The sequence below is a fragment of the Mirounga angustirostris genome, unplaced genomic scaffold (assembly GCF_029215605.1).
Source record: "Mirounga angustirostris isolate CCGP_5_RB_7025 unplaced genomic scaffold, mMirAng1.0.hap1 SCAF_6, whole genome shotgun sequence".
NCBI classification, from domain to species: domain Eukaryota; kingdom Metazoa; phylum Chordata; class Mammalia; order Carnivora; family Phocidae; genus Mirounga; species Mirounga angustirostris.
In genome coordinates, this window is record NW_026991714.1 from 12,332,243 (window position 1) to 12,358,071 (window position 25,829).

The following is a 25,829-nucleotide window of genomic DNA, read 5'->3' on the forward strand; positions in this document are numbered from 1 at the left end:
CTCTCAAATAGTTCCAAATTTTGTGGAAGCTTTGTGTAGCCGTGCCAGTCTTTACACAGTGGTTCCTTGTTCTGGTTGCTGCATAATGAACCACCACAAATTTAGTGGCATAAAACGACAATCGTTGTATGATACTTGGGATTCTGTGGGCTGGAATTTGGAAAGGAACCAGTAGGAACAGCCTGTCTGCTCCGCGATGTCTGGGGCCTCAGGTGGGAAGACTCTGCGGATGGGAGAGCGGCTTGATGGCAGGTGGCGACATCATCATCTGGCTGGAAGGTCTCAGGTCTAGGACTGCTGACAGGGCCACTGACCAGGACGTCTCAGTGTAGCTTGGCTTCCTCACCCTGGAGTGGCCTCTGAATGGTGTATGTGGTATCTCAGGGTCTCAAACATGAGCACTCCATCGAACAAGGTAGATGCATCAAAACCTTTTCTGGTCCAACCTCAGATTCTATGGATTACGAGCAAGTGACATCATAGAAGGCATGTCAAGCCCAGGACCCACTTCTTTTTTTTTTTTTTTTGAAGATTTTGTTTATTTATTTATTTATTTATTTGAGAGAGAGCATGCCTGAGTGGGGGGAGAGGCAGAAGGTGAGAGAGAAGCGGACTCCCCGCTGAGCAGGGAGCCCGACGTGGGACTCCATCCCAGGACCCTGGGATCATGACCTGAGCCAAAGTCAGATGCCTAACCCAATGAGCCACCCAGGAGCCCCCTGTGGACCCACTTCTGATGGAAGGAGCATCTGATGGAAGGAGCATCAGGGTCACCCTGTGGAAAAACACGTAGAATAGAAGATACGGTTGTGCCCATGTTTGGAAGAAGCAGTCCGCACAGTCCGCCCTCAAGCTAACAAAGCATATCACTTCCACATACAAAATCCACTCCCCAGGACTGAAGTCTCCTCCCATTGGCCACCAGCTTCTGGCCCAGGCTCTTGGTCATCTTAGTCGGGGCCAGGGCGAATGAGGCTCCTCAGGTGCAGTTCTTCGAGTGTCTTCCCTCCATCTGAAGATCTGTGAACTAGAGATACAAAGGACCTGCTCTCCGTCTACCCAACATACAATGGTGGGGAGGGGGGGGGAGGGGGGCGGGACAGACATCAGGTAGCTGCCGTATTCCCCAGTTGCTTTTACTTCAGACAATATTCACAGCTTTAAAAGGATGACTTTTTTTTTTTTTTTAAGATTTTATTTATTTATTTGTCAGAGAGAGACATAGCGAGAGAGAGGGAACACAAGCAGGGGGAGTGGGAGAGGGAAAAGCAGGCTTCCCACCGAGCAGGGAGCCCGATGCGGGGCTCGATCCCAGGACCCTGGGATCATGACCTGAGCCGAAGGCAGACGCTTAACGACTGAGCCACCCAGACACCCTAAAAGGATGACTTTTAATAGTTCCCCAGACCTGGTTCTCTCTGGTGAGGGTGGAGGCATTCCAGAGCCCAGTCAGCTATCTGAAATCTTGCCTTTCTGCCTCTGAACTGAAGGACTTCTTTGGTTCCCAGTCCCCCGGCTGATCTGATCTAATCCCCCCTTAAGAATATTTAGAGATGTGTGCATCTCCCTTTCTTTTCTGTGTCTGTCTCGCTTAGGGAAAACTCCCTTCCTCTGGTGCAATCTTCTTGTTTCTGAGAGCAAACTACTCTCACTCTCCCTTGCATCACAGTAAGACTGAAGCATAGAGAAAAACCAGTCTTAAAACTCAGGCTCATTAAAAAAAAATAAAAATAATAAAAATTAAGAAAATAAAGTAAATAAAAAATAAATTTAAAATCGATAAAATAAAAATATATAAATAAATACATTTAAGAATAAAAAGAAATTAAAAACCGCATGCTCCCGAGGGCCTATTGAAACAGCCCTGCAATGGGAACAGCAGGCATTTTTTTCTGGAAGGCAGTGAGCTGCTGTGACTCGTCAAGGTCAAAATACTGCCAGGCTCACGCTGGAGCCTTCAAACCTCACAGCACCTGCTCTGGCGCCTCCAGGAGCCTCAGTCCCCATGGGCTACTTTGGCCTGTAGATTCTTAGCTTAATCCTTCTCCAGGCTCCTGCCAACACACCAGGATGTTAGGGCTTTAGGGACTAATAAGTTATACCCTTCTCTTGCTCTCCTAGGTTTGGAAACAATTGAGAGAGAAGATATAGATGACATTTGAACATAATGCCAACTTTATTGTAGATATGACATAGTCCAGGATATGGTTTAGATGCGGAGCAGCAAAGAGCTTGTTAATAGTTCCTCCCAGAATTAAACTCACCCACCCAGTTCCAGACCTCCCTGCACCGGGGCAGCGCCTTAGAGTCCCTCCTGGACGTGCAGACCAGGATTGCAGGTCTCTGTGGGGAGGCAAATCTGGAAAAGGTCAGAAAAGGTCAGCTGAGCATGCTCCACGCTTTCCCCCACACCTAGGAATTGGAGTAGTTACCCTGCTTCTGAGAAAAGCTGCGGAAGCGACAGAAAGAGGTGAGGAGGGTTATTCCCCGTGGAGGTGTCCCTGAGTAAATGCAAAGCTTGGGGAACGGAGAGTTTCCTTAACACAAACAAAACACTGTGAGCTCAAATGTGAACCATGTTCGTTCATTCCCTTCTTCCTTCCTTCTTTTCCTCCTGCCCTCTTTCTTTTATTCTTCTGTCTGTTCTTTCTTTTATTTCCTGTCACCCTGTGGGCCACAGAGGGGGCCGAGTGTCAAGGAAGTCTCCCTGAAGAAGTGGCTTTTGAGACCTAAGACAGGGGGAGGAGGAGTTGAGTGGGGTAGAGATTGTTCCAGGAGGAGGGAATAGCTTAAGTCAAGTCCTGGAGAGTGGATTGGGTGAGATAACCAAAGGGATGAGCTTGGATAGAGAGGAGTAGTGGGCTTAAAACTGAGTCCTGGGACACGCCAACATTTAGAAGTGGAAATGGAAAATCAGGAGGGTACATTATTCAGCGGTTAAATGGAGAGAGTCTTCAAAAAGGAAAGCAAGGTTTTCAGTAACAAATGTTGCCAAGAATTCCGAGATGAGCATAGAAAACCAGTGGATTCCGGTATGAGGAGCTCGTGAGTAACTTTCACAAAGCCTTGTCCATGGTTTGGTGGAGATGGAGGTGGCATTGTGGGGGGAGGGATTGGCAGAGAGAATGGATTTGAGGAAGTAAAGACTATATGACAGTGTTTTCTGGAGTTTTTCCTTTGGAGGGAGCAGAAAAACAGAGCAGGAATAAGTTCTCCTGCATTGGTGAGGAATCGAAGTAAGGAAAGGTCATATTTAGTCAGCCATTTTATTTTTTTAATTATTAAATTTATATTTCTCATGAGTCATGAATGTGGAGAAGAGGATAAAACCATTCTTAGCACTTTATAATAGGCATAGGTTCTTGGTCAACTATTGACCAGAGGGGTCTGGTTGCAAGTGACAAAACCCCACTTTATGCTTGGTTAAGCAAAAAGGGAACTTTTATGGGTTCACATAATTAACTTGGGCCCAGAGACTGAAATTCTATTAGAGATTCTCTTTCACTGTCTCTCATCTCTTTCTGCTTCCTTTCCTATTGCAGAATGAGGGATTTGGGGAAGAAAGCAAGGGGAGACATAATTATTAGGGGCTCTGAGTCACCTCCTCACTGCCTTAGTGGCCAGACAAGACAGGGAACCTCTCTCTGATATATTTTGAAAACTTCAAGAGAAGAATTCTGGCCCATATTGGATCAGGTGCCCATCATTTGAATCAAGCACTGTGGCCGGGGAATGAGGAACTATGTTTGGCTCAACTTTAGTTATATGCCCACATCTGTGTCCAACGGGACAAGACATCTTACCAGAAGGAAGCAGGGAGGGGTTCTAGGCAGCCGAAAACCCTGGTTGCACCACTTACATTCATGGTGGTTACAAATAACAGTGCTTGCTTTCTAGAACTCATGTTGATTGTGGCTTCTTCATTGTAACGACAGCAATGCCTTTTATTTGTCTATGCATTTGTACCTTCATTGTCTTGTTTGATGTTCAAAATATCGACGTGCACTGAGTAGTATGAGGTTCTTATTTGCATTTTACAGATTAGAAAACTAAGGCTCAGACATTTAGTGACTGGTCTAAGTTGTGCAGTAATTTAGCACCAGAGGTCAAGAATCTTAGCTCTCCAGATATCATTTTAATACTTAACACTTCTCATTTTGTGACGGTAATAAAGTTATCTTTCTCGGTCCAGTCACCTGACTATCTCTGTTCTTCTGCCACGTGATAACAGATGAGAGAGTCATGATGGACAAAGAAACACAGTAATGATAGCTGAGAAGCTGGGAGTTTCAGATTTGTAAAATATTTGAAAGTATTTTTATATTCTTAAAATATTTTATTAATCAATATTTTGATTCATAATGCATCTTATTAATATTCTCATTCATAATATATTTTATTAATCAATAGCTAATTAGTTCTAAGCCAAATGGATTATTTGAACCCAGGGGAAATAGACGATCTTATGAAAAATAGGGTAATCTAAATAACTGTGAAGGGGATGCCCCGTTGTTACTTACCAGAAATCAACAATATTTCTGGGAATGATGACAGCCAGAAGGTAAAGAAAGCAGCCACTCTTTGTCAGCTATTTACTATAAGAGCACCACACAGGCTCTCCACTATGCTATCTCCTTTGATTCTCACAGCCACCGTGGGACAGGATGATACCGCTACCTCCAGATTATAAATGAGAACACGGACCTCAGAGAAGCTAAGGGATATGCCCAGTTGCTAATAACGGACAGAGCCAAGATTATATCCCAGATTTGAGTGACTCCAAAACCTACGTCTCTCTACTACATAACCTTGAATGTTGAACCAGTGCCTTTGGCAGATAAAGGTAAAGGTATTTATTTATAGGTTTTGTTTTAACCCACACACAATTATTCCCACAATTTCTTGGGCAGATGGACTCTCCCGTTTTCACATACAGTAGTTGCGTGGAGTATGTTCTAGGACCCCCAGTGAATGCCTGAAACCATAGATAGTACCAAACCCTATATATACTATGTTTTTCTCCTATATATACATATCTATGATAAGGTCTAATTTATAAATTGGACACAGTAAGACATGAACATAATAACCAATAATAAAATAGAATAATTATAGAAATGAACTGTAATAAATATTATGTGAATGTGGTCGCTCTCAAAATAACTTACTGTACTGTACTCACCCTTCTTGTGATGATGTGAGATTTAGTACCTTCGTGATGGGATGAAGGCAGGTGGATGACGTAGGCATCGTGATGTCGTGTTAGGCTACTCTTGACTTTCTGAGGCTACATCAGGAGGATCACGTTCCAGATCACACTGGAAGGTGTGCAGGTGACTAAAACTGCAGAAAGTGGAACTGTGGATTAGTGGTGGGGGGATGGACCCTAGTCTAAAAAATAAGGCGAAGCTAGCGGTGAAGAAATCTGCTGTTTGTGTGGAAATGTTTCCGATGGCATTCAATAACACGTGTAAAAGCTTTTTGTAAATTATTAAGTGACACGGAACCCAACTTACAGCTAAAACGATTCCTGGGTTTAGAATCCATATGGGTGGGGAGGAGAGTTTCTCCCTGTTTCTTGTACCTCTGAAGGTTTTTGGTTTTTTGCTTCCATTTGAATTGGAAATGGTCCAAAATGTGATTTTTTTTTTCTCCTATTCACCAAGCAGAAGGAGTCCCACCCAAATGCTGTCAGTTAAGTGATCAGTTTTGTATGATGTGTTTCTTGACTTCCCAGTTCTGCCTCTAATCCTTTCCCCTTTCCTCCCAATAGTCATGTCCCTTTCCACTTGCTTTTCTCACTTACCCTCCCCTCCCTCTCCAGATGTCACGCATAGCACTTCCCAATGAGTATCTCGGGATGCCCTTGGGATCTGCAGATGGTAAGGAGCACACAGACCAGAGCTGCGGTGCCCACAAAGACTAGCTGACCCCAAATAACATGGCATTGTTACTGCCAAATGTATCAAATAGCCCAATCTCATCATCCCCGGTGGGATATACAAATCATAGCCATTTGTTTATACCTGTGCACTCAACAGTTGGTAACTTGCATTCCAATACTTTGTCTTAGTCCATTCGGGCTGCTAACGAAATACCACAACCTGGGTGGTTATAAAAAATAGAAATTTGTTTAACACTTATTGAGCCCTTCTTATAAGCCCAGCACTCCACTAAGCAATTTACATACATTTTCTCACTTAAGCCTTGTGACAACCCCATGAGATAGATACTATTATTATCCTTAGTTCACACACATGAATAAAAAGAAAGTTGTAAGGAACTTGCCCCAAGTCTCTCAAGTGAGTAGCAGAGCTGGGATTTGGTTCTAAGTCTGTCTGACTCCAAAGGTCAAATTATTTTTTTTTTAAAGATTTTATTTATTTATTTGACAGAGAGATAGAGAGCACAAGTAGGCAGAGAGGCAGGCAGAGGGAGAGGGAGAAGCAGGCTCCCCGTGGAGCAGGGAGCCCGATGCGGGACTCGATCCCAGGACCCTGGGATCATGACCTGAGCCGAAGGCAGCTGCTTAACCGACTGAGCCACCCAGGCGCCCCAAAGGTCAAATTATTAACTGCTACGCTACTCAACCTTTTAAGTTTTCTTAAAGTGAGTGCAAGATTAAAATTATCTAGAGTCCTTTTTTTTTTTCAATAAGAAAGTTGTATTATTTGATGTTGTGATGAGGCTTGCATTCTGACCACTGCCTAGTGCTAGGAACAGATGCACCACTTTGCTATAAGAAAGTGGCATTTTGGAGAAATCATGGGGGTGCCACTTGGCAGGCTGATGGGCGTAGCTCTAAATTCATGTGGGAGCTGCCTCCTTCTAAGTGGGCTGCAACTCACAGCATTGCTGAGTAATTCGCCCATTCAAAGTGGAGTTGACCACTACCTACTTCTAATCTTTTTTACACCTCATGCCTCTGTCATTAAAAAAAAGTGTGGTTGCCTCATGTAAAGGATCTCTTGAATTTAATGTATTCTAAAAACTTTGAGGGACAAGATGCATACTTTTGGGTACAGAAAGTATCTGTGTTACAAAGTGTTACAAATATAGACATACAGCTTTTACAGGTGTTGTAAAAGCTTTTTGTAAATATACATAAATTCACCAACAAGGAGGATAGGGGAGATTCCTCAGCTGCCTGGAGAAGCCATTTCCTTTTAGAAAGTCCTCAAGTATTATCATGCTCTGCGGGTTTGGAGCTGGGCTAATGGTGAGAAGTATCCAGCTCCTGATGATGTATTTAAAATCTGGAGGCAGGAGCTATGGGGAAAAAGAGCTACATCCTCTTTGGAATAATAGCTCGGTGCCTTGGAGGAGATGTCCATTCTCTTCCTTGAAGGGAGCATCATCTCTGGTCAACTAGAACAAAAAAATGAAAACAAAAACAGCTGCTTTTTCAATTTCTTTTTTTTTTTTAATTTTTTTTTTTTAAAGATTTTATTTATTTATTTGAGACAGAGAGAATGAGAGGGAGGAGGGTCAGAGGGAGAAGCAGACTCCCTGCCGAGCAGGGAGCCTGATGCGGGACTCGATCCCGGGACTCCAGGATCATGACCTGAGCCGAAGGCAGTCGCTTAACCAACTGAGCCACCCAGGCGCCCCTGCTTTTTCAATTTCTTAAAAAAAAAAAAAGGTTGGTTAGTTTCTGGTTCAATACCGTGTAGGAAGAACTTTCACTGCTATAATCTCTACTTTATAAACTGTAGCACATCAAGTCCTACGCCAACAAAAAGTGAACTAAAAAAAAAATCCTTTCATTTGTTTAGAAAAGGAGTGTTGAAAGTGATCAAATTAGTATAATGTGGGGGCAAGGAATGTAAGCTCCCGAGTCTGATGCCTGGATCAGATCCCCATTCTATCACTTAACATATTGTGTCATCTTGGGCAAGTTACTTACAATCTCTGGGCTCTAGGTTCTTCACCTATGAAACAGTGCTTGTTTTATGAGTCAGTTGTGAGGATGAAATGAGATTATGTCTATAAAGTGCTCAGCACAGGGTTGGGTAGTCAAAGCCCAATAAACAGAAGCTGTTGAAACCTCACCATCTACAGGAAAATGTTGGAGACAGTCTAAATTTTTGTCACTTAACTTAGATTATATATATTCTCTTTCTATATATAAACTATATACATCTATCTATCTAATCATTTATACATTTTCAGTCAAAGCATTTCTCTTGAGTGCATTTTGTTGACACCCTCAGCCCATCTTGAATTCAGGAACGAGGCCCTGGGCAGGGGCTCTCACACAGAGCTCCTTCCTCTGCCTTCCCAGCTGCCTGCCAGGTTTTCCAGTTCTATCAACCACCCTCCTGGGCCACTGACATAATTCTCGTTATCTGCCTTCTGTTAGGAGAACCGCTGGGTAACAGGCACAAGAGATAGATTTCTGCTGACCTGGGGTTTTTCTTTCAGTTGTGAGTGACACAGAAATGCAATCAGCAGGGCCTGGGTGAGCTCTGTCAAGTGATTTCCACCAGGCCCTTGTCTTGTTTCGACTGCTTTGCTTGCTGTCCTATGTTACACGTTGCAGAGGCTTCATGGTTTGAAGACAGGATAAGCCAGAAACTGGGGTACCTTTCTCCGCGACCGAGTGTGACATCTGGGGTTCAAAAGTAATTCTTGCACGGATGTGCCATTGTGCTAATATTAATACTAGCGTGCTGATGATAACGGGTGGCCCTCTAGCCCACTTTGCCCTTCCCTCCTCCTCCTGCCCAGTCTTTTCCTCCTCACCCCACACTTTTTCTTCCCATCTTTTTTTTTTTTTTTTAAATCAAAAGCTAACAATTTGTTGAGTGCTTACTACGTGCCAGGCACTGTTATAATCACCTTACACATATTAACCCACTTAATCCTCACAACATATGAGGAGACACCATTATTATTCCCTTCCTACAGGAGTGAAAACCAGACCAGACATTAAGGAACTTGTCCGAGGCCAAACAGCTTCAAAGCTTTCGTCAGCCTATCTATATCTCTTTATTTCTTTTAAATTATTGACCATTTTAATACTCGTGTTTAGAGATACTTTTTTTTTTTTAGAAGATTTTATTTATTCATTTGAGAGAGAGAAAGAGTGAGAGAGAGAGCACAAGAGGGGGTAGGGTCAGAGGGAGAAGCAGACCCCCTGCCGAGCAGGGAGGCCAACTTGGGACTCAATCCCAGGACTCTGGGATCATGACCTGAGCCGAAGGCAGTCGCTTAACCAACTGAGCCACCCAGGCGCCCTAGAGATACTTTAAATGATCAATTTCCTCAAGTTCTCAGTGTAGGGATATTTTCTTAGAGCCGGGAAGGGAAGTCTTAATGGGCTTCTTGAGTTTGGATGCTCATCTTGTGTAAGGTGGGACCTTCAGGTCAAGGACATTTTAACATGCTTGTTAAGGTCCCTCAGCACTAAAAGACAAGATTGTGATTCATAAGGATAAGACAGTGAATGCGGCGAGAATCAGAGTGTGCTACTAACAGACGCAGTTATTTCCAAGCCCAAACCACATGTGTTTCAGGAATGGTTAAAGTTCAGGGGTTAGGGACAGGAGAGGGGGAATAGAGATCACCAGACTTCACAGTCAGATCCTTTTTTGGGAATGCGAAAAGAACAGAAAACAAAAAGAAGCCAAGAAAGAAAATTGCAAGGGCTCTCCCACCCCTTTCCCTGAGCACCCAACAGCAAACACCCTTCCTTCTTCAAGGATTCTGGTGGGCGGCCTCTCCCAGAGTCCTGGGGACGGTTCTCTTCTGGATAACTTTTAATTGGAACAGAGACTATTGTCAACAGGAAAGGCTTTATTTGGAAAAAACCTTCATGGAGGTCAGTCGATTGAACTTTGAGTATCAGGTCATGCTGTGAGGGACACATGGGGGTGAAGGGAATATTCTCTGCCACGGAAAAATGAGACGAGGACACAGAGGAGGCCTTGCCCTGACTTCTTTGGCGGTCACGCGACTTGTGTCGACCCCCCAGGGAAACTGATTTCTGAGCGCTGGGTGGGAGGGCCGTGCTTCCCAACAGTATGATCTGTGCTCTCCTCCAGCGCTGGCTGCAGCTCACCTGGGGAGGGAGGCCTTGAGAGTGAAGACGCTGGGAGGGGAGAAGGGGGGACAAGGGACCATGTCGTGCCGTGAGGCGGGTGACGGAACCGAGAATGCGCTCTTGGCGCGAAGGCTGCGCGCAAGGAGGGCGGATACGATAGCTAGAGCGCGCGCGCCAGTGGAGCGGGCCTGCCGAGCGAGGGCTGGGCTCCAAGCTCACGAAATGCAAGGCAGGAAGCCCCCTGAGGGTTGGGCAGGGTTGGCCGGGGCCTCCCCGCGTTAACGTGGCGTCTGTAATGCCAGCAGCGCCCGGGCCGTCCGTGAAGGTGTCCACGTCCCCCGCGGCGAACACGCCCCACGGCAGTCAAGGTCCTGACCGCCAGGAGTCAACAGTCAGGGCACCGGGAGGGAAGAGACCCGGGAAGCGGGGTCGGGATCGGCAGGTGGAACCCCCCCCCACGCCAATGCCTCAGGGTGTCTGGGAGGAGGGCGCTCCAGGCACGCCCCCTGCCCCCCGCAGCTCCCTCTGCCCAGCGCTGTCCCAGAAGGCCAGACATTGGCCCGTGGCCACCTGCCAAGTGGGGCCGGGACGCGGGACCGGGGGAAAGGGCCTCGGAGGCGGCCCGAGGGCCCTCAGAGCCTGCCGCCGCGGCCACTCCCCTAGACTCTGGACGTGCGGGGGCCGGGGGCGCTCTGCCTCCGCCGTATAAGAAGCCGGGCGCGGGGCCCCGCGGCGAGGCCGGAGGCGGGCTCGGGGCTCGGCCGCGCAGGGGCGCCCCCACCGGCGGCGGCTCGGCGACATGGGCCGCTACTCGGGCAAGACGTGCCGGCTGCTCTTCATGCTGGCGCTCACCGTCGCCTTCTTCGTGGCCGAGCTGGTCTCGGGCTACCTGGGCAACTCCATCGCGCTGCTGTCCGACTCCTTCAACATGCTGTCCGACCTGATCTCGCTGTGCGTGGGGCTGGGCGCCGGCTACGTGGCGCGGCGGCCCCGCGGGGGCCTGGGGGCCACGTTCGGCTACGCGCGCGCCGAGGTGCTGGGCGCGCTGGGCAACGCCGTCTTCCTCACGGCGCTCTGCTTCACCATCTCCGTGGAGGCCGTGCTGCGCCTGGCGCGGCCCGAGCGCATCGACGACGCCGAGCTGGTGCTCACCGTCGGCGCGCTGGGGCTGGCCGTCAACGTGCTGGGGCTGCTCATCTTCCAGGACTGCGCCGCCTGGCTCGCCTGCTGCGGCCCCCGCCGCCGCCGCCGCCGCCCGCCGCCGCGCGAGCAGCCCCCGCCGCCGGCCGAGGGCCGCTCCCCGCGCGCGATCGCGGGCCCCCGCCGGCCGCCGGGCGTGGCCGCGGCGGAAAGCAAGCAGGAGCAGGGGGCGACCGTGTTCTCCAACGTAGCAGGTGCCTTTCGGTTGCATCCTCTGGACCTGCCTGCCTTTCCCTCCTCCGCCCGTCCCTTCCTCCGCATCCACGCCCTCTTTTTCTTTCTGGCTGTGGCTGCGGCTGATTCTATTTTGTAAAAAAATCCGCGTCCTCTGCAGCCCGGCTTTAATTCTCTGCTGCTAACTTATGGCATTCCCCACAGTTTCTTTTGTTTTCTCCTGGATCCTCAGCCCCGCCCCCCTTTTTTGCCTCTTTCCCCTTCCCCTTATTCTGTCTGCTTCAGAGTATTGCTTTTCTTAAAAATCAGTTATTACTGGGCAACAGATAGCACCCCCCAACCGTTGCCCCTTCATCAGATGCTGTCTGCACTTTGTTTTTCACCCTTCCCCTTTGCCCATCCTTCTATCCCCGTGGGAGTTATGGGTTTGGGGGTGGGGGTGGGCTCCCACTTGCCTCTTTTTTTTTCTTCTAAACTTGAATGGAAGTGTGAATGAAATCCAAAGGTGGATCACAAGGCTTATATCAAGCCAAAATGTACTCTTCTGGGCTGCGTGTGTGGAGAGGCAGGGGATCTGATGAGCTAGTAGGAGTTTAAAATAACAAAACCTTTTTTTGAGTCCATTGGTTCTTTTTGTTTGTAGAACTTATACACAACACAAGGTTTCTTCTTTGAATGCAGGTGATTCTCTGAACACCCAGAATGAGCCAGAAGAGACTATGAAAAAGGAGAAAAAGTCTGAAGCCCTGAATATCAGAGGTAAGATCGCCTTTGGGTCAATTTGAAACCCCTGTCTGTAATACATACGGGCTGTGCTGTCCTCTTCGTTTCTGTTTGCCTTTTAATAAAGCGTGTTAGAAAGTAGGCCGGTTGCATGAATAGACTATGACCCTGGTCTCTTGCCTAATCACTGCATTGATTCTGAGTGACACACTAGTTGCTAATGATTTATCCTTGCTCCACTTAGATCCAGGCTAATGCTGCCTGTTCCAGAGCCCCACAGATCAAGTAGCATGCTATTACTTCACTTGCTTTTGCCCGCTCGTGGGTATTGCTAACGTAAAATGAGGCCGCTTTTATTTGAATGTAATTTTGATAAAGGTGAGAAGAGAGAGGGTGCCTGCATCCAACCTAGCATTGCTGACTGACCCTCACGCCTCACTTTTTTCTGCCAGAAATCTGCGTCTGGGATGGGTCTCTTGGCTTCCTTGAATCTCTACTTCCAGGCCCAAAGCAGAGGGTTCTGGTGAGGCACGTGGACAGCACGTTACTAGCATCCTCCCTGCCTTGTGCTCAGGGTCACAGGCACTGGGCAAAGGTTAGCCCAGGATATTCAGAGGTGCATTTCTCACCAGATACCAACATTGTATCCAGCATCTCTCTCTTCCAACTTCTTGGGCAGAGACTTTGCCCAAGTCCCCAGTCTCAACTTGGAGGATTTCAACAAAGATTATTTAACCCTTTACTACCAGATGATTTGGGGGGAAACCTGTGGTAGGGCTTAAATGGAAATAACATAAAGAAAAAGTAGTCATCTGGAAGACACTTTCATTTCTGAGAGTCTCCCATCTGATCCCAGAATGGATCTGTAGGGAAAACCAGAAAAAACCCCCCGACAATAACAACAACCATACATGAGCTCCTAAAAATTTCTACAGGAGTCAATTTTTAAAAATTGAACAGCAAGAGGGGAATTACTAAAGTGCTTGGTGGTGAATCTCTTTTGGAAAGAGAGAATCTGTAATGAAAAATCACTATCCTTTCTCTTTGGGTTCAGTTTAAAATATAATATATACTATATATATTTTAGATATCAAATACATATTGTATATATTATATATATCATAAATTTTCCATAGCACTTTAATTTTGCAAAGCACATTCTGTTAATTATCCATTCTCATGCTGCAGAGAAGGAGAACAGGTAGGTGAAAAGATGCTGAGAGGACTTAAGAGTGGGACCAGTAGATATTGTGACCTTGTTTGGGAAGCATGATATATGAAACTTGCAGCATGATCATGAAACTTGTATGATCTGGCTGATCTTTAGTCTAAAGTCGTTGGAGCTCCTAGTTGGAAAAATGCCCTCGGTAAATCCTTGCTGTACCTGGCTCAGCCTTGTGCTCCACAGGTACTGACCAGCGTGCACCTGTCGCTTCCACCAGAGGTGAATAATACAGTGGCTGAAAGATTGAGATTTGGGCTCAAGATGCCTGGGTTTGGGGTCTTGGCTCTGCTGTTTAAGACTCTGACTTTGGGCAAGTTTTTGGACTTCTCTAAGCTTCCAATTCCCTCATCTTTTAAATAGTATCTACTTGAGGGGGTGGCTGTTCGATAAAACATGTAAAGTGCTTGGGCGATGCGGAAGGAAAAGCCTGTTGATGGAGCGCACGCTTTGTGCCAGACAGCATGCAGGCATGAGCCACTCACATTTGTACGACTCTCACCAAGTGGGAGCTGTTGACTCTCAGGTAGTGAGTGGAATCGCTGGGCTCAACCCTGTTGCCTAGGTGAGGGTAAGCGCTCCGGGCCCTGCTGTGGCTCCCAGGAACCTCTCCATCTTTCAGGCCAAGTGGGAGGCTGGCCTCCCCTTAGGTCGTGTGTCCTCATCTTGGAGCCATGATTCGGAGAAGGCGTAGAAAGGCCTTAGTGGGAATGGACTTCACCCCCTCGTTTTGCAGATAAGGAAACAGGGTCCCGCGAGTCTGGTGACTTCCCAAGTCACCCAGGCTGGCAGCTGAGGCGGGGCTGGGATCCTGGGCTCCTACTTCTCATTTCCACCTCTTCCCAGTCTTGCATACTGCGTGTGCACTCCACGCAGGATGGCTTGCTTCTCCAGTGTAGACAGTCCACTGAGTGGTTACACTTTTGACCTTTAAGCCACTGCTTGAGAAAACAGGACTGTCCCCCTAGATCTGCAGGGGAGCAAACGACTGGCGGGGATTCGTGTGAACAAAAATCATTTCTGGATTTTCATTAGTGTTTCTCTTATTTCAATGGAAAAAAACAAATGCCTTCTGAGAAACACAGTCCATCTTCTGCAAAGCACAGTGAAACCACAAACCTTTATGAATTCTCGTCCATTTCAGTTGTTGATTTTATTTAATAGGATCAAATGTGATACATTAAAAACTATTGCAACAGAGTGTCAGAAGATAATTAAATTTTTTATTTCAGTATAAATATAAATAGATAAACTGCAATCCTGACATCATTTGAAAATAAGTCTCCTTTGATGAGATTTTTTTTTCTAATTGTTTTTTTCCAGTAAGAAAGAACTCCTCTTTCCATAACCACTTGTTAATGCCCAGGGCTCCTGCACTGTGTTTCTGGTTATCAACACATTCAACGACACTGATGGCTTTTTCAAGGCCTGGGACACATCAAATTTCAACTTATGTCAAATTGCCAGTTTTTCTGAGTTTTTCAAAAAATCTCAAGACAGGAAGCGAGGGCCAACGGTTGAGGTGTCCTGTCATTGCAAAGCTACCTTGTGAGCAGATAATTGAGCTGTCTACCAAGTGTCGATCTTCGTCTCTCAGATAATGCTGCCTGACTTATCTTTCTGAATCACAGATGTGATCCCATCAGAATCTGCTCAGAAATCTTTGCTGCTTCCAGAATAAAGTCCTAACACTGCTGACATTCAAAGGCTTGCTGTTCCGGTGTCAGCGGTCCTTTCTAGACATTTCTGCCCTCTTCTTCACCCCTTTGCTGCCCCACCTCCTCTCCTAGACCAGAACTGTCTCTCCTGCCCCCCATCCCCATCTAATGCACACTTACAGTGAGGTGACCAGTGCTCAGTCAGGCAGATCTGGTTCAAGGTCAACCTCTGCCTTTTACTAGCTAGGTGACCTTGGGCAAGTAACTTAACCTCTTTGAGCTTCAGTCTCCTTATCGGTATGTTGCATGAGTGGTTGGAATAGCACAGAGGACACACTCAACAAATCACGCTCCTTATCATCGTCTCCATCAGTTCTGTGCACTTCATCTCAGTGGGCTTTCAGACATTGTTTCAACAGACTCTTCAGAACTAGCCTCTGAGAGAAGTGAGACAGATGCTGTTCTCATCCCCATTACTCAGAAGAGAATCCCGTGACTCACGGAGGCTGACTTTGGCAAGGTCCATGGCTCATGGAAACTGTCAGGGTCTGTGACTTCATTCTGAGGGCACCCCGCTGCCTGTCAGGCACGTCCTCATCTGTAGCCTCCCTTGAGCTCCCTGCCTGGAACACTTTCTCTCTGAGTTCTCTCTGCCTGGAACACCACTGCCTGTTGAGATCTGTCCCCCCTTCAGAGTCCTGCCCAACTGCCCCATCTCTCGAGATGCCATCCTTGAGATGTCCCGTCACAGGGACTCAGCGCCCCCCACCCCGAGGTTCCTGGTGCACTTCTCTGAGAATCCTGCCAGTGGACTGTTGTCCCTGGAGGATAATGGCCAGGCCTTCTTCATCTTTGCACGGGTGGCCAGAAAACACAGTCTAATATCCAGTCTCAAGAATTTAAGGAAATCATGCTTTAAGCAGTTTTTCAAACTGAAAACCATGATAGTTTGGGTCATAAAATCAATTTAGTAGCATATGATCAGCATTTAGAAAATTAACCAGAATTGAATGAAATAGAATAGAAAGCAGTAATAAATCATATGTTGGGATAGGCTTTGTTTTTTCACGTTTGTTTCACTGCGAGTCTCTGTGTGTGCTAGGAGGCAAAATATGATTCTAACTGTGGGTTATGGGAAAAACAAGTGTGAAAGCTATTTTGTATAATTGTGAGGGGCTAATAGTGAGATTTCTTAGGAGGAAAACCTGAAATGGGAATCTAGGACTTCTGTGAGGCAGGATGCACAGTGGTTCTCTAGTTAGACTATGGTAGACTTGTATCCCTACTCGGGCACTTTCTAGTTGGGTGATCTTGGATAAGTTACTCAGCTACTCCATGCCTCAGTTTCCTCATTTGTGGAATGGAGAGAGTAACCACTTCAGAGAGTCCTTCAAAGGACTTAATATGTAAATACATGGAACATACTTACAACAACGTCTGATGCATATGTGTTAACTGGCAATACAATTATTGTTATTGAGTAAAAGGCAGAAGTTACTCTATGTCATGGGAGTTATGACCGACCAACCAGAAAATACTGTTTCATTGAGTGCCTGCATTGTATGCTTCTAGTGCCCAAATATAAGCACAAGAAATGCAGAGCAGGACCCTCATCCTCACGTCACTTCATGTCTAATGGAGGAAACGAGGCTGTCATGCAGGAAACAGAGGATGACAACTGTCTCAGGCAGTGAAAATTATGTCAAGTGCAGCTAGGAAATACTTGGTCTTCGTATTTTTATAATATCACTTTGTACTGCCCTGGGGAAGGTTCAGGCTTTGATCTTCAGGTTTCCCTGGAGGAACGAGGTATATAGACCAACTCTTGGGATTTTCTCTTTGTGGCTCAGAATAGAGACTGGGGAGTAAAAAGCTCTTTTGTGGGTGGGGTGGGGGAAAGGGGGCACAGAATTAGAAGATGGAATTGTTTAATGTATGTATGTATGTATGTATGTATGTATTTATTTATTTTTTAATATTTTATTTATTTGACAGAGACACAGCCAGAGAGGGAACACAAGCAGGGGGAGTGGGAGAGGGAGAAGTAGGCTTCCGGCAAAGCAGGGAGCCCGATGTGGGGCTCGATCCCAGGACCCTGGGATCATGACCTGAGCCGAAGGCAGATGCTTAACGACTGAGCCACCCAGGCACCCCTGTTTAATGTAGTTATTGAACCAGAATTCTGTTCTTTTTTTTTTTTATAAAGATTTTATTTATTTATTTGAGAGAGAGAGAGAGAGAGAGAGAGAGAAACAGCATGAGAGGGGATAGGGTCAGAGGGAGAAGCAGGCTCCCCGCCGAGCTGGGAGCCCGATGTGGGACTCAATCCCAGGACTTCGGGATCACGACCTGAGCTGAAGGCAGTCGCTTAACCAAGTAAGCCACCCAGGCGCCCCCAGAATTCTGTTCTAATACCTAACCACTCAGCCAGAAGGAAATGTAGAGATATTTTTTATTGCTGTATTATTTTGGGGTGGGGGGAGGTTGCCACAAATTGCATTTCGTTTGTTTACAGAATGCTGTTTTGCCTCTGATGCTGCTCAGCTACTCAGAATTCTAAAATTATTGCCAAAAAGCAGCATTAGCCCAGTTAAAGCATCTTCCAAGTGAGACCGTTTGGTTGTAGCCACAAGTGAGTTATTAGGATTTTGGATTATTATTAATTCAACCAAGTGGATCTGTGGGATACTTGGAGAGACAAAATGAATCTTTCTTAATCTATATGCTTTCTTCTAGAGCAGTGCTCTGGAAGTTTTATTTGAGTTTTAATCCCCTGGTGATCTTGTTAAAAATGCAGAATCGGATTCCGTAGATCTGAGGTGGGGCCTGATTCTGCATTTCTCACCAGCTTCTGGGGGATGCTGATGCTGCTAGTCTGCACACCATACTTTGAATAGCAAGCGTCTGATGTTTTCTGCAAAAAAAAAATAAAATAAAAATAAATTACCTGGTGTTTATATTTTTATAATCCTTCTGCCAAGGTTTTCACCTAAATCCCAGTTTAGTCTCTGTCTCGCATACAACTGGACACCCAGATCTTCTGTGTTAAGATTGCATATTTTCTGTATCATAATCAAAACCTTTAAGGTTGATTCCCTTGATTAAGGGCAACCACGATGTTTGTTATTGTCTCTTTAATTTTAATTTTATTTTATTGTGACAAATCGCTCTTTATTCAGTGGCAGTATTGCTGGAATTCCTTCTTAACGACCTCAAACCAGTTTGAATGACCTCGGCTAAGTAAGGAGTAGGCAAAGACATGCAGGGAAGGGGGGAGATGGATCAAGGAAGAGGAAAGAGAAGGAATAACAAGAACAACTCTCTCTCTCTTTTTTTCTTTTTTAAAAGATTTTGTTTATTTATTTGACAGAGACAGAGAGAGCACAAGCATGGGGAGCGGCAGGCAGAGGGAGAGGGAGAAGCAGGCTCCCCGTGGAGCAGGGAGCCCGATGCGGGACTCGATCCCAGGACCCTGGGATCATGACCTGAGCCGAAGGCGGACGCTTAATGGACTGAGCCACCCAGGCGCCCCAAGAACCACTCTCTTGATATGTCTCAGTTCCTTCTCCTCTTGAAAATGTTTAAAACCATTTAAATCGCAGATACTTGTCTGAAAGACTAAGAAACCATTTGCACAGCCTCTGTTTTCCAGTTCGGTGCCTTCTGACGAGTGGCAGGCAGGGGTGGTGAGGCACCATGGGCAGATACAGTCTCTCTTCCCACTGGCGTCTATAGCTCAGAATCTTCCTAGGCTCTTGCAGGTTCTCTGCGTCCTGGGACGGTGGCCTAGGGTTTTGTTTTCTGCAAAGTAGAGGACTTTTTAATTTTTTTCATTCGCATCCATCCTGCTGTTTTAACCAAAAAGAAAACAAATAGCAACTGGTCTTAGACTTGGGAACCCAGGTCACTGAGGGTCACGCAGCTCCCGAGTTTGGCTCTGTCCCTTAGCGGTTTGTCTTTCCTCCTGGCAGGTGTACTTTTGCATGTGATGGGCGATGCGCTGGGCTCGGTGGTCGTGGTGGTCACGGCCATCGTATTCTACGTGCATCCCCTGCAGCCTGAGGACCCCTGTAACTGGCAATGCTACATCGACCCCAGCCTGACTATCGTCATGGTCATCATCATTCTGTCATCTGCCTTCCCGCTCATCAAGGAGACTGCTGCCATTCTGCTGCAGATGGTCCCCAGAGGAGTCAACATGGAAGAGCTGAGTAAGTCACATGATGCTCATCTGGAACCACGCCCGCTTAATGCTCCTCTGGCCAAAGGGCCGGCGTTATTTCAGAATAGTGTTTGATTTATGTATCCTGAAATACTTTAAATCACCTGGCAATAGAGACATCTATCATATGTTTGGTAGCCTAGGAAGATGACTCACAGCTCCAAGAACCAAAGGTCCTTTGCAACCCATGACTCTGACTCACCTGCAAATTTTTGAGAGTATAGTGCTGGGCAAGACCTACGCCTCGGCTCTTACGTTCATGTCAGGCTTTATTTTAATTCCAGTAAGGTTTACCCTGCCAAGAACTTGATTTTTATTCTCCTTATTCGGAAAACAGGAATCATTCATTTGTATTCTGGATCCTGCTTTCTAGTTAATTGATTTTTTATGGGCACGAAAGTCACCGTGTCTCTTATAACACCATAAAAAGGACCATGTTTTAAATTAGGTCATTCATGACCTCCTTCAGTAATGAAACCTGTCTCTTTGCTGTGCTCAAACAGAAGGTCAAACTCTCACCTTAGTTATGTGCATCTGAGCATACATCGTTTAGAGACTTTGCAGAGTTTCTAGGTGGGAACTATCCAGACGTTGGTGAGAAACTGAATGTGCAACTTTATTTCTAGTGTTTCTACATGGAGATTATGTTTTTATAGAGGAAGAATTTTCTTGCATATTTGCTGTTATACAATCATTGCTTCACCAGTGAGCCAGTCACCATGAGATAGAGCCCGGTCCACTATGAGGCTCAAAGTCGGAAGACCTTACTTCATGACAGATCCCTGAAATGAGGTTTGAATGGGTCTTAATACATTGTATGTCCATGGCTAGGCTCTCCCTTGTGAGGGTGTGATTTGCGGTGGCCAGGGTAGCTCATAGCCCTGCCAGCCCTCTGTTTAGTAGCTCGCATTGGGACCAGCTGGTCGAGCCATTGCTGGCAGCTGGTGCTGCTCCTAGTCTCTCCCCCTGGATGTTCTTTTCACCCTTTGGAGCCTCTTGTTGGGCAGCGTTGCTTCGTTTACAGTCTCAGAGTCAGTCAGGCGTGGTCAGCTCCCTGGCTCCTTTGCTGTACAGAGTTAAAACAGTCAGCCTTCATTTCCTGCAGTCTACTCTCTGCCCAATGCTGCAGGCAGAGGAGGTGGGAGGTGGGGAAGGAGATCCCCAGGAGCAGATAGGCAGCGTGGTCTCTACCTTCCAGGAGCTTGTTTTCCAGTTGAAGAAACAAGATAAACATACCAAAACGATTTGTGATATATAATGGCTTATATTGCCTTTTAACAAAGTTATATATATATATTTAAAAATATTTAAAAATAGATGGTAATAACAGTAGCAACACTTCTATGGCACTTACTCTATGCCAGTAATGTTCTAAGTGCTTTACTTATATTCACTCATTTCAATCCTGCAAGTAAACCTATGGGGCACTCTCGTTTTTATTCCCGATTTACAGATAAGGAGACTGAAGCACGGGGGGCTAGCTAAATTACCCAAGGCCATGTCTGAACTGGGATTCAGACTCTGGCTGGCTTACAGGGTCTTTGCTCAGAATCACTATTCAACATCAGCTCTCTAAATACATGTTCATTTGAGAACGTATAGAAGATGTAAATAAAAAAACAGAAATCTCTCATGATCCTGCCACCCAGAAATTACCACTTTTAATATTTTTGAATCAGTCATTCAATAAAACAAGCTTTAACCTGCATAAAATTTTTGTGTGGGTATATACACTGATGTTTGTTTAAAAAAAAAGAAAGAAAAAACTCGTGCCGTATATGCAGTATAACTATTTGCATTTCCACTTAAAGATATCTTATATACTTTTCCTCATATCCTTAAATATGCAACTTACTTGTTAATGGCTGTTATCATATTCTTTTATATAATTGATTTAACTATTTTCTTGTTTCCATTTTTCTCATTAATACAAAGAACTTTGCCCAAACCATTTTTGTACATGAATGTTAGGGTATTTCCCTGTAGGTTAAATTCCTAGTACTAGGGATGTTGGTAAAAGTTTTTGGTCCATATTGCCAAATTCTCCCCTTTCAAAAAGGCATCCTGCTTTTTTTTTTTTTTTTAAAGATTTTATTTATTTATTTGAGAGAGAGAGAATGAGAGAGAGCACATGAGAGGGGGGAGGGTCAGAGGGAGAAGCAGACTCCCTGCCGAGCAGGGAGCCCGATGGGGGACTCGATCCAGGGACTCCAGGATCATGACCTGAGCCAAAGCTTAACCAACTGAGCCACCCAGGCGCCCAAAAGGCATCCTACTTTATACTCCCAGCACAGCCCGTTTGGGTGTCCATTCCCTTGAACCTTGGGAATTCTTTTGGGTGTTGTTAAACTTATTTTCTTGAATTGCCTTTTATGGGCTCATGATGGATGGTATAGGGACGCAAAGAGGAGAAAGAAGATTGTGGGAAAATGTGCCCATATAGATACAGCTCTTTTTCTTCCCGCTGTAAATACACCATTTTGGTGAGAATGCCTTCAGGGACCATGTCCCTCCCGTAGCGGGACCTTGTTTCCAGGAGCCTTCGCTGATTGTCTGCTCTTCCTTCTTGTAGTGAGTAAACTCTCGGCCGTGCCTGGGATTAGCAGTGTACATGAAGTGCACATCTGGGAACTTATAAGCGGAAAGATCATTGCCACCCTGCACATCAAGTATCAGAAGGACAGGGGCTATCAGGACGCCAGTAGGAAAACTCGAGAAATCTTCCACAGTGTGGGAATCCACAATGTGACCATCCAGTTTGAGCAGGTGGACTTGAAGGACCCCATGGAGCCGAAGGACTCGCTGTTGCTCTGCAGCTCACCCTGCATCTCCAAGGGCTGTGAGAAGCAGCTGTGCTGCCCGCCGGGGGCCCTGCCTCTGGCCCACGTCAACGGCTGTGCAGAGCACAACGGCTGTCCCCACCTAGACACCTACCCAAGTGATAGCTTCACTGGGCAAGAAACAACACAAGTGGCTATTGAAGTATCTTTGGACAGCTGCCCGAGTGACCACGGACAAGCTCTTAGGAAAACTCAGGAGGACCAACATTATGTCAACAGCACACATTTTTAATCTGGTCCCCACCTGAACAGACTGTGTAGACGAGGCACTCTGGCTTGTGGAAGGACCTCTGTGGGCTGTAGACACTGATCAAACTGGCGGTGTGCTCGCTCCGTATTCAACAAGGGGCTGGTTGTCTGGGATGTTAATTGCATGTGTCTGTTAATTTCTGTGTGACCGAGAAGCCCTTTACATTGTCCTGGGTATCTCATGCTGCTTTTCCACAAACTCACCATTTCCGTTTGCACATTTATTTTGAGAAGCAAACTGCGCTCGCGTAAGTGTCAGGGACACTGAAGGCTGGGACTCTATGGCTGTGGACACGGGATTCAAAATAGTTCCCGTTTTAAAGTGATTGGAACTTGTAACTGACTCTCAGGTGAGCTCATAGCCAAGTACATCGAAAAAGCTTAAGAATCATGATAGCTCTTTTTTTTTTTTTTCATTCCACTAGAAGATCACAAAAAAGGAACGTTGGATAGTCCTGTCACTGCGGAAATTTTTTTCTTTGACTCATTTTCGAATAAATGTAAAATGAACGCCTATTAGAGTAGAAAATAGTCTCAGAACATGAGAGGACGTGGAGTTCATTAGGGGAAGACAGGAAGAAAAGGCTTTCTGACCACCTCTTCATTTTGTGAGGTAGAGAGAAAACTAATGTTTACTTTCCGCTGTGAAATGAACTACAGCTATAGGGTGCTTCAGATGTTTAATGCATAAAATACTTTTTTTTTTCACTTGGAAGTATGGGGATATTTCCCACTTCCTAAGGTATGACACAATACTTAGATGTTGTCTTGCAGAATCGGTCCAGTTGGGGACTGTTCTCATTTATTGCTTAATGACTTATTTGTCCAAATTTCCTTTGGGTCTTTTTTTTATATGATCACACTGATATGTGTAACCTTTACCAGGAGAACATGAGTATTCCTGAGATAGAAGAATATATGACACTGAGTATTCATTCCTGCCAAAAAAATAAGCTAGATTGACTTTTCTTTCACTAGACATATTTAAAAATATTTATTGTAGTTGCCAACTAGTAACTTGATGGTAAAGTGTATGTGTAGGGAAAAATGAGAATTAATTTAATTGCTGCCTTTTAATGTGTTTTGAGGAACTTACGATTTTCTTTATTTCCTTTTCTGGCTCTGACCCATATTACCAATTTCAAATAAATTTATTAGACTCTGATTTGGATCCATAATCGACTTACATTAGTATTGAAGGAGCCTCTGTCCTATATTGAACACATTGTTTAGGCAGCAGTATTTTAATCAGAACAGTCTCAAAATAGGTCTGCGAAAGTGGAGATGCCCTCATAGAGAACTAGAGTCTTCCCTGATGGGTTGTAAAATTGACTGGCAGTGGCCATCTCTTAGGCTCCAGGCACAGAGTTCTGTTTAGAATCTGCATGGGAGTCAACAGAAATGCTGGGTTGGTAATGGAAAAAGCGCCCGCATTTTTCAGCACTAATACCAGCTAAAAAAAAAAAAATGTCTTAGTGTTCATTCTAAGGCTGAAATAAGTAAGCGGCTGTGATCAGTAGGATAGGAATTTTTTTCATTCATTCCTTCAAAATTTATGATCTGAGTTTAAATTGGCCATGAATTAGGTAAATGCATTTTTATCCCTAGGAGTTTATTGGACTAGTCTGTATAGCCAAAAGAGGGGTAAAAATAAGACAACACTTTTATTTTTAATACTAAAAGTACAGCATGTACTCACAAAAAAACCGGGGGGTTCTCTTTGATGCTCACCACTGTGATGAGTGGATGAAATTCTAGACAAATGTTGGTTGAGATGTCTTGACTGGAACCAAAGAAGAAATCTGTCCCTCACTTCCAGATTTGAAGGTCTAATTTGATTTCACATCATTCTGCTTTTATTAAAAAATTATAGTTTTATAGTTTGTGTGCAGTTGGCTAAGGAAATGAGCACTAGTTTACACCCAGATAATGTTCTCTAAGGAAAAGTCACTTAATTCCGTTATATCTAAATTTACCTCAGAAAAGTAGCTTGATGGACACTTACTCACATAGAGTTCATGTGAAATAATCCCTTTTAAGACAGTTTGAATGCGTTTAATGTGTTCAAACAAGCTAATTAAGTGCAATATTTTTGTATGGGGCTAGGTGGTTTCCTTAGTCATCTCCGGCACTGTTATGCCTGCAGTCTGGGATTTTTACTTGGGTTTTACTCTCCCTTTAGTTGTTCTGCATTTTAATTCTGCCAAGGAAAGGTGGGACTTTTCTTTTCCTCTTTGAGCCAACCTTGCCTGGTGGTAGTAAGTCTGATGAACAGTGGTTTTACCAATACTGTTTTCCTCTGAGATTAGAAAAATGCTGTCGTTTACTTTAGCGTTCCTGTGTGCTTAGATCAGTTCCAGAAATCTTCCTCTTTTTTTAAGGAAATGAAAATAATTTTTTAAAAGTTTTGAGCATCCTGTGTGTGTCAGGTCTGGACCAGCCATCCTGCACACTAACCTGGAGGACACACGGGACGGCGCTTGCTTCTGTCCTCTGCCCTTCTGTCTCCATAGAAAGAGTCCTTTCCCCATTATTTCAGCACCAGCTCTGGGATGTCCTGTGTCTGCTTTCATCTTCCAGATGTCAACATTGGTTTTTGAAAATAGAGATGAATTGTTTTCATGACATTTGGCCATTATGAATATCCATTAGGACTACCAGGCTCCATTGTGGACAGAAAAAAAAAGTGTCTGATCCCTCTAATTATTGATAAAGCATAAATAAAATAGGGAGACATTGTTTGAGGAAGAATTAAAAATATTCTCTATATTGGTTAGTTTCTTTTCCTTTTTGCCACCAGCGGGCCAAACTCTAGTGGGGGGTAAATCGGGAATGCCAAAATTCAGTAGGAAAGAGTGCTTTCAAGATCAGAGAAATCACTGAGGTGGATTTGGGATTTTAATAAGGCAGCTGCCCTGTAAGTAGTAAGAATTTTTGTTATGCTTTCTCAGCATCAGTGACATTTTCAGTTCCTTGCTGTGGGGGGCTGTCCTGTGCATGGTAGGATGTTGTGCATCATCCCTGGCCTCTGCCCACTTAGATGCACACCCATGAATCGTGACAACAAAAAATGTCCCCAGACATCTCCCCAATCCTCTGCAGGCAAATTGGTCTCTAGTCCTGAGCCACTGAGTTAACCTAAGGGTAGTTGAGAATTACTGTTGATAAAAGTCCCTCCAGAGCTCTGTAATCACTTTAATAGAATCAGTTCTGCAGAATTCACTCTTTAAAAAAAATATTTTTCAAGGAGAGATCAAACTGTTCATCAAAATGACAGTCAACTCTACATAGGATCTTTAGACATTTGAAGAAAAGATGTAATTTGGGGGGAAGAAAGGCCTTACAAATCTGATTATGCAGATCAGTCAATACAACAGTGAATGAAATGAAGAAAAAAAGCATTTGTTCTCGCTGTTCTGTCATGACCCCTTCAACTCATGAATGTCCTCAGTTTGATGAACTCCCCACAAAATGAGACCAGAAAATACCAGTATGA

At 45.1% G+C, this 25,829-nt stretch overlaps 1 protein-coding gene across 2 annotated transcripts in view; it reads left to right on the forward strand.

The window, feature by feature from the left end:
- The window catches only part of SLC30A10 (solute carrier family 30 member 10), a 38,424-nt gene extending 14,624 nt beyond the window's left edge, over positions 1-23,800 (forward strand). Inside the window, exons 1-4 of one of the 2 annotated variants that reach the window (XM_045876091.2) lie at positions 9,756-11,439; positions 12,101-12,178; positions 18,994-19,233; positions 21,817-23,800. In XM_045876091.2, the coding sequence (XP_045732047.1) occupies positions 10,845-11,439; positions 12,101-12,178; positions 18,994-19,233; positions 21,817-22,316 (1,413 nt within the window). In that variant the 5' untranslated portion in view covers positions 9,756-10,844 and the 3' untranslated portion in view covers positions 22,317-23,800. Of the gene's footprint in view, positions 1-9,755; positions 11,440-12,100; positions 12,179-18,993; positions 19,234-21,816 lie in introns of those variants that run through there. The other variant, XM_045876093.2, reaches the window with a different exon arrangement.
- The last annotated feature ends 2,029 nt before the right edge of the window (positions 23,801-25,829 follow it).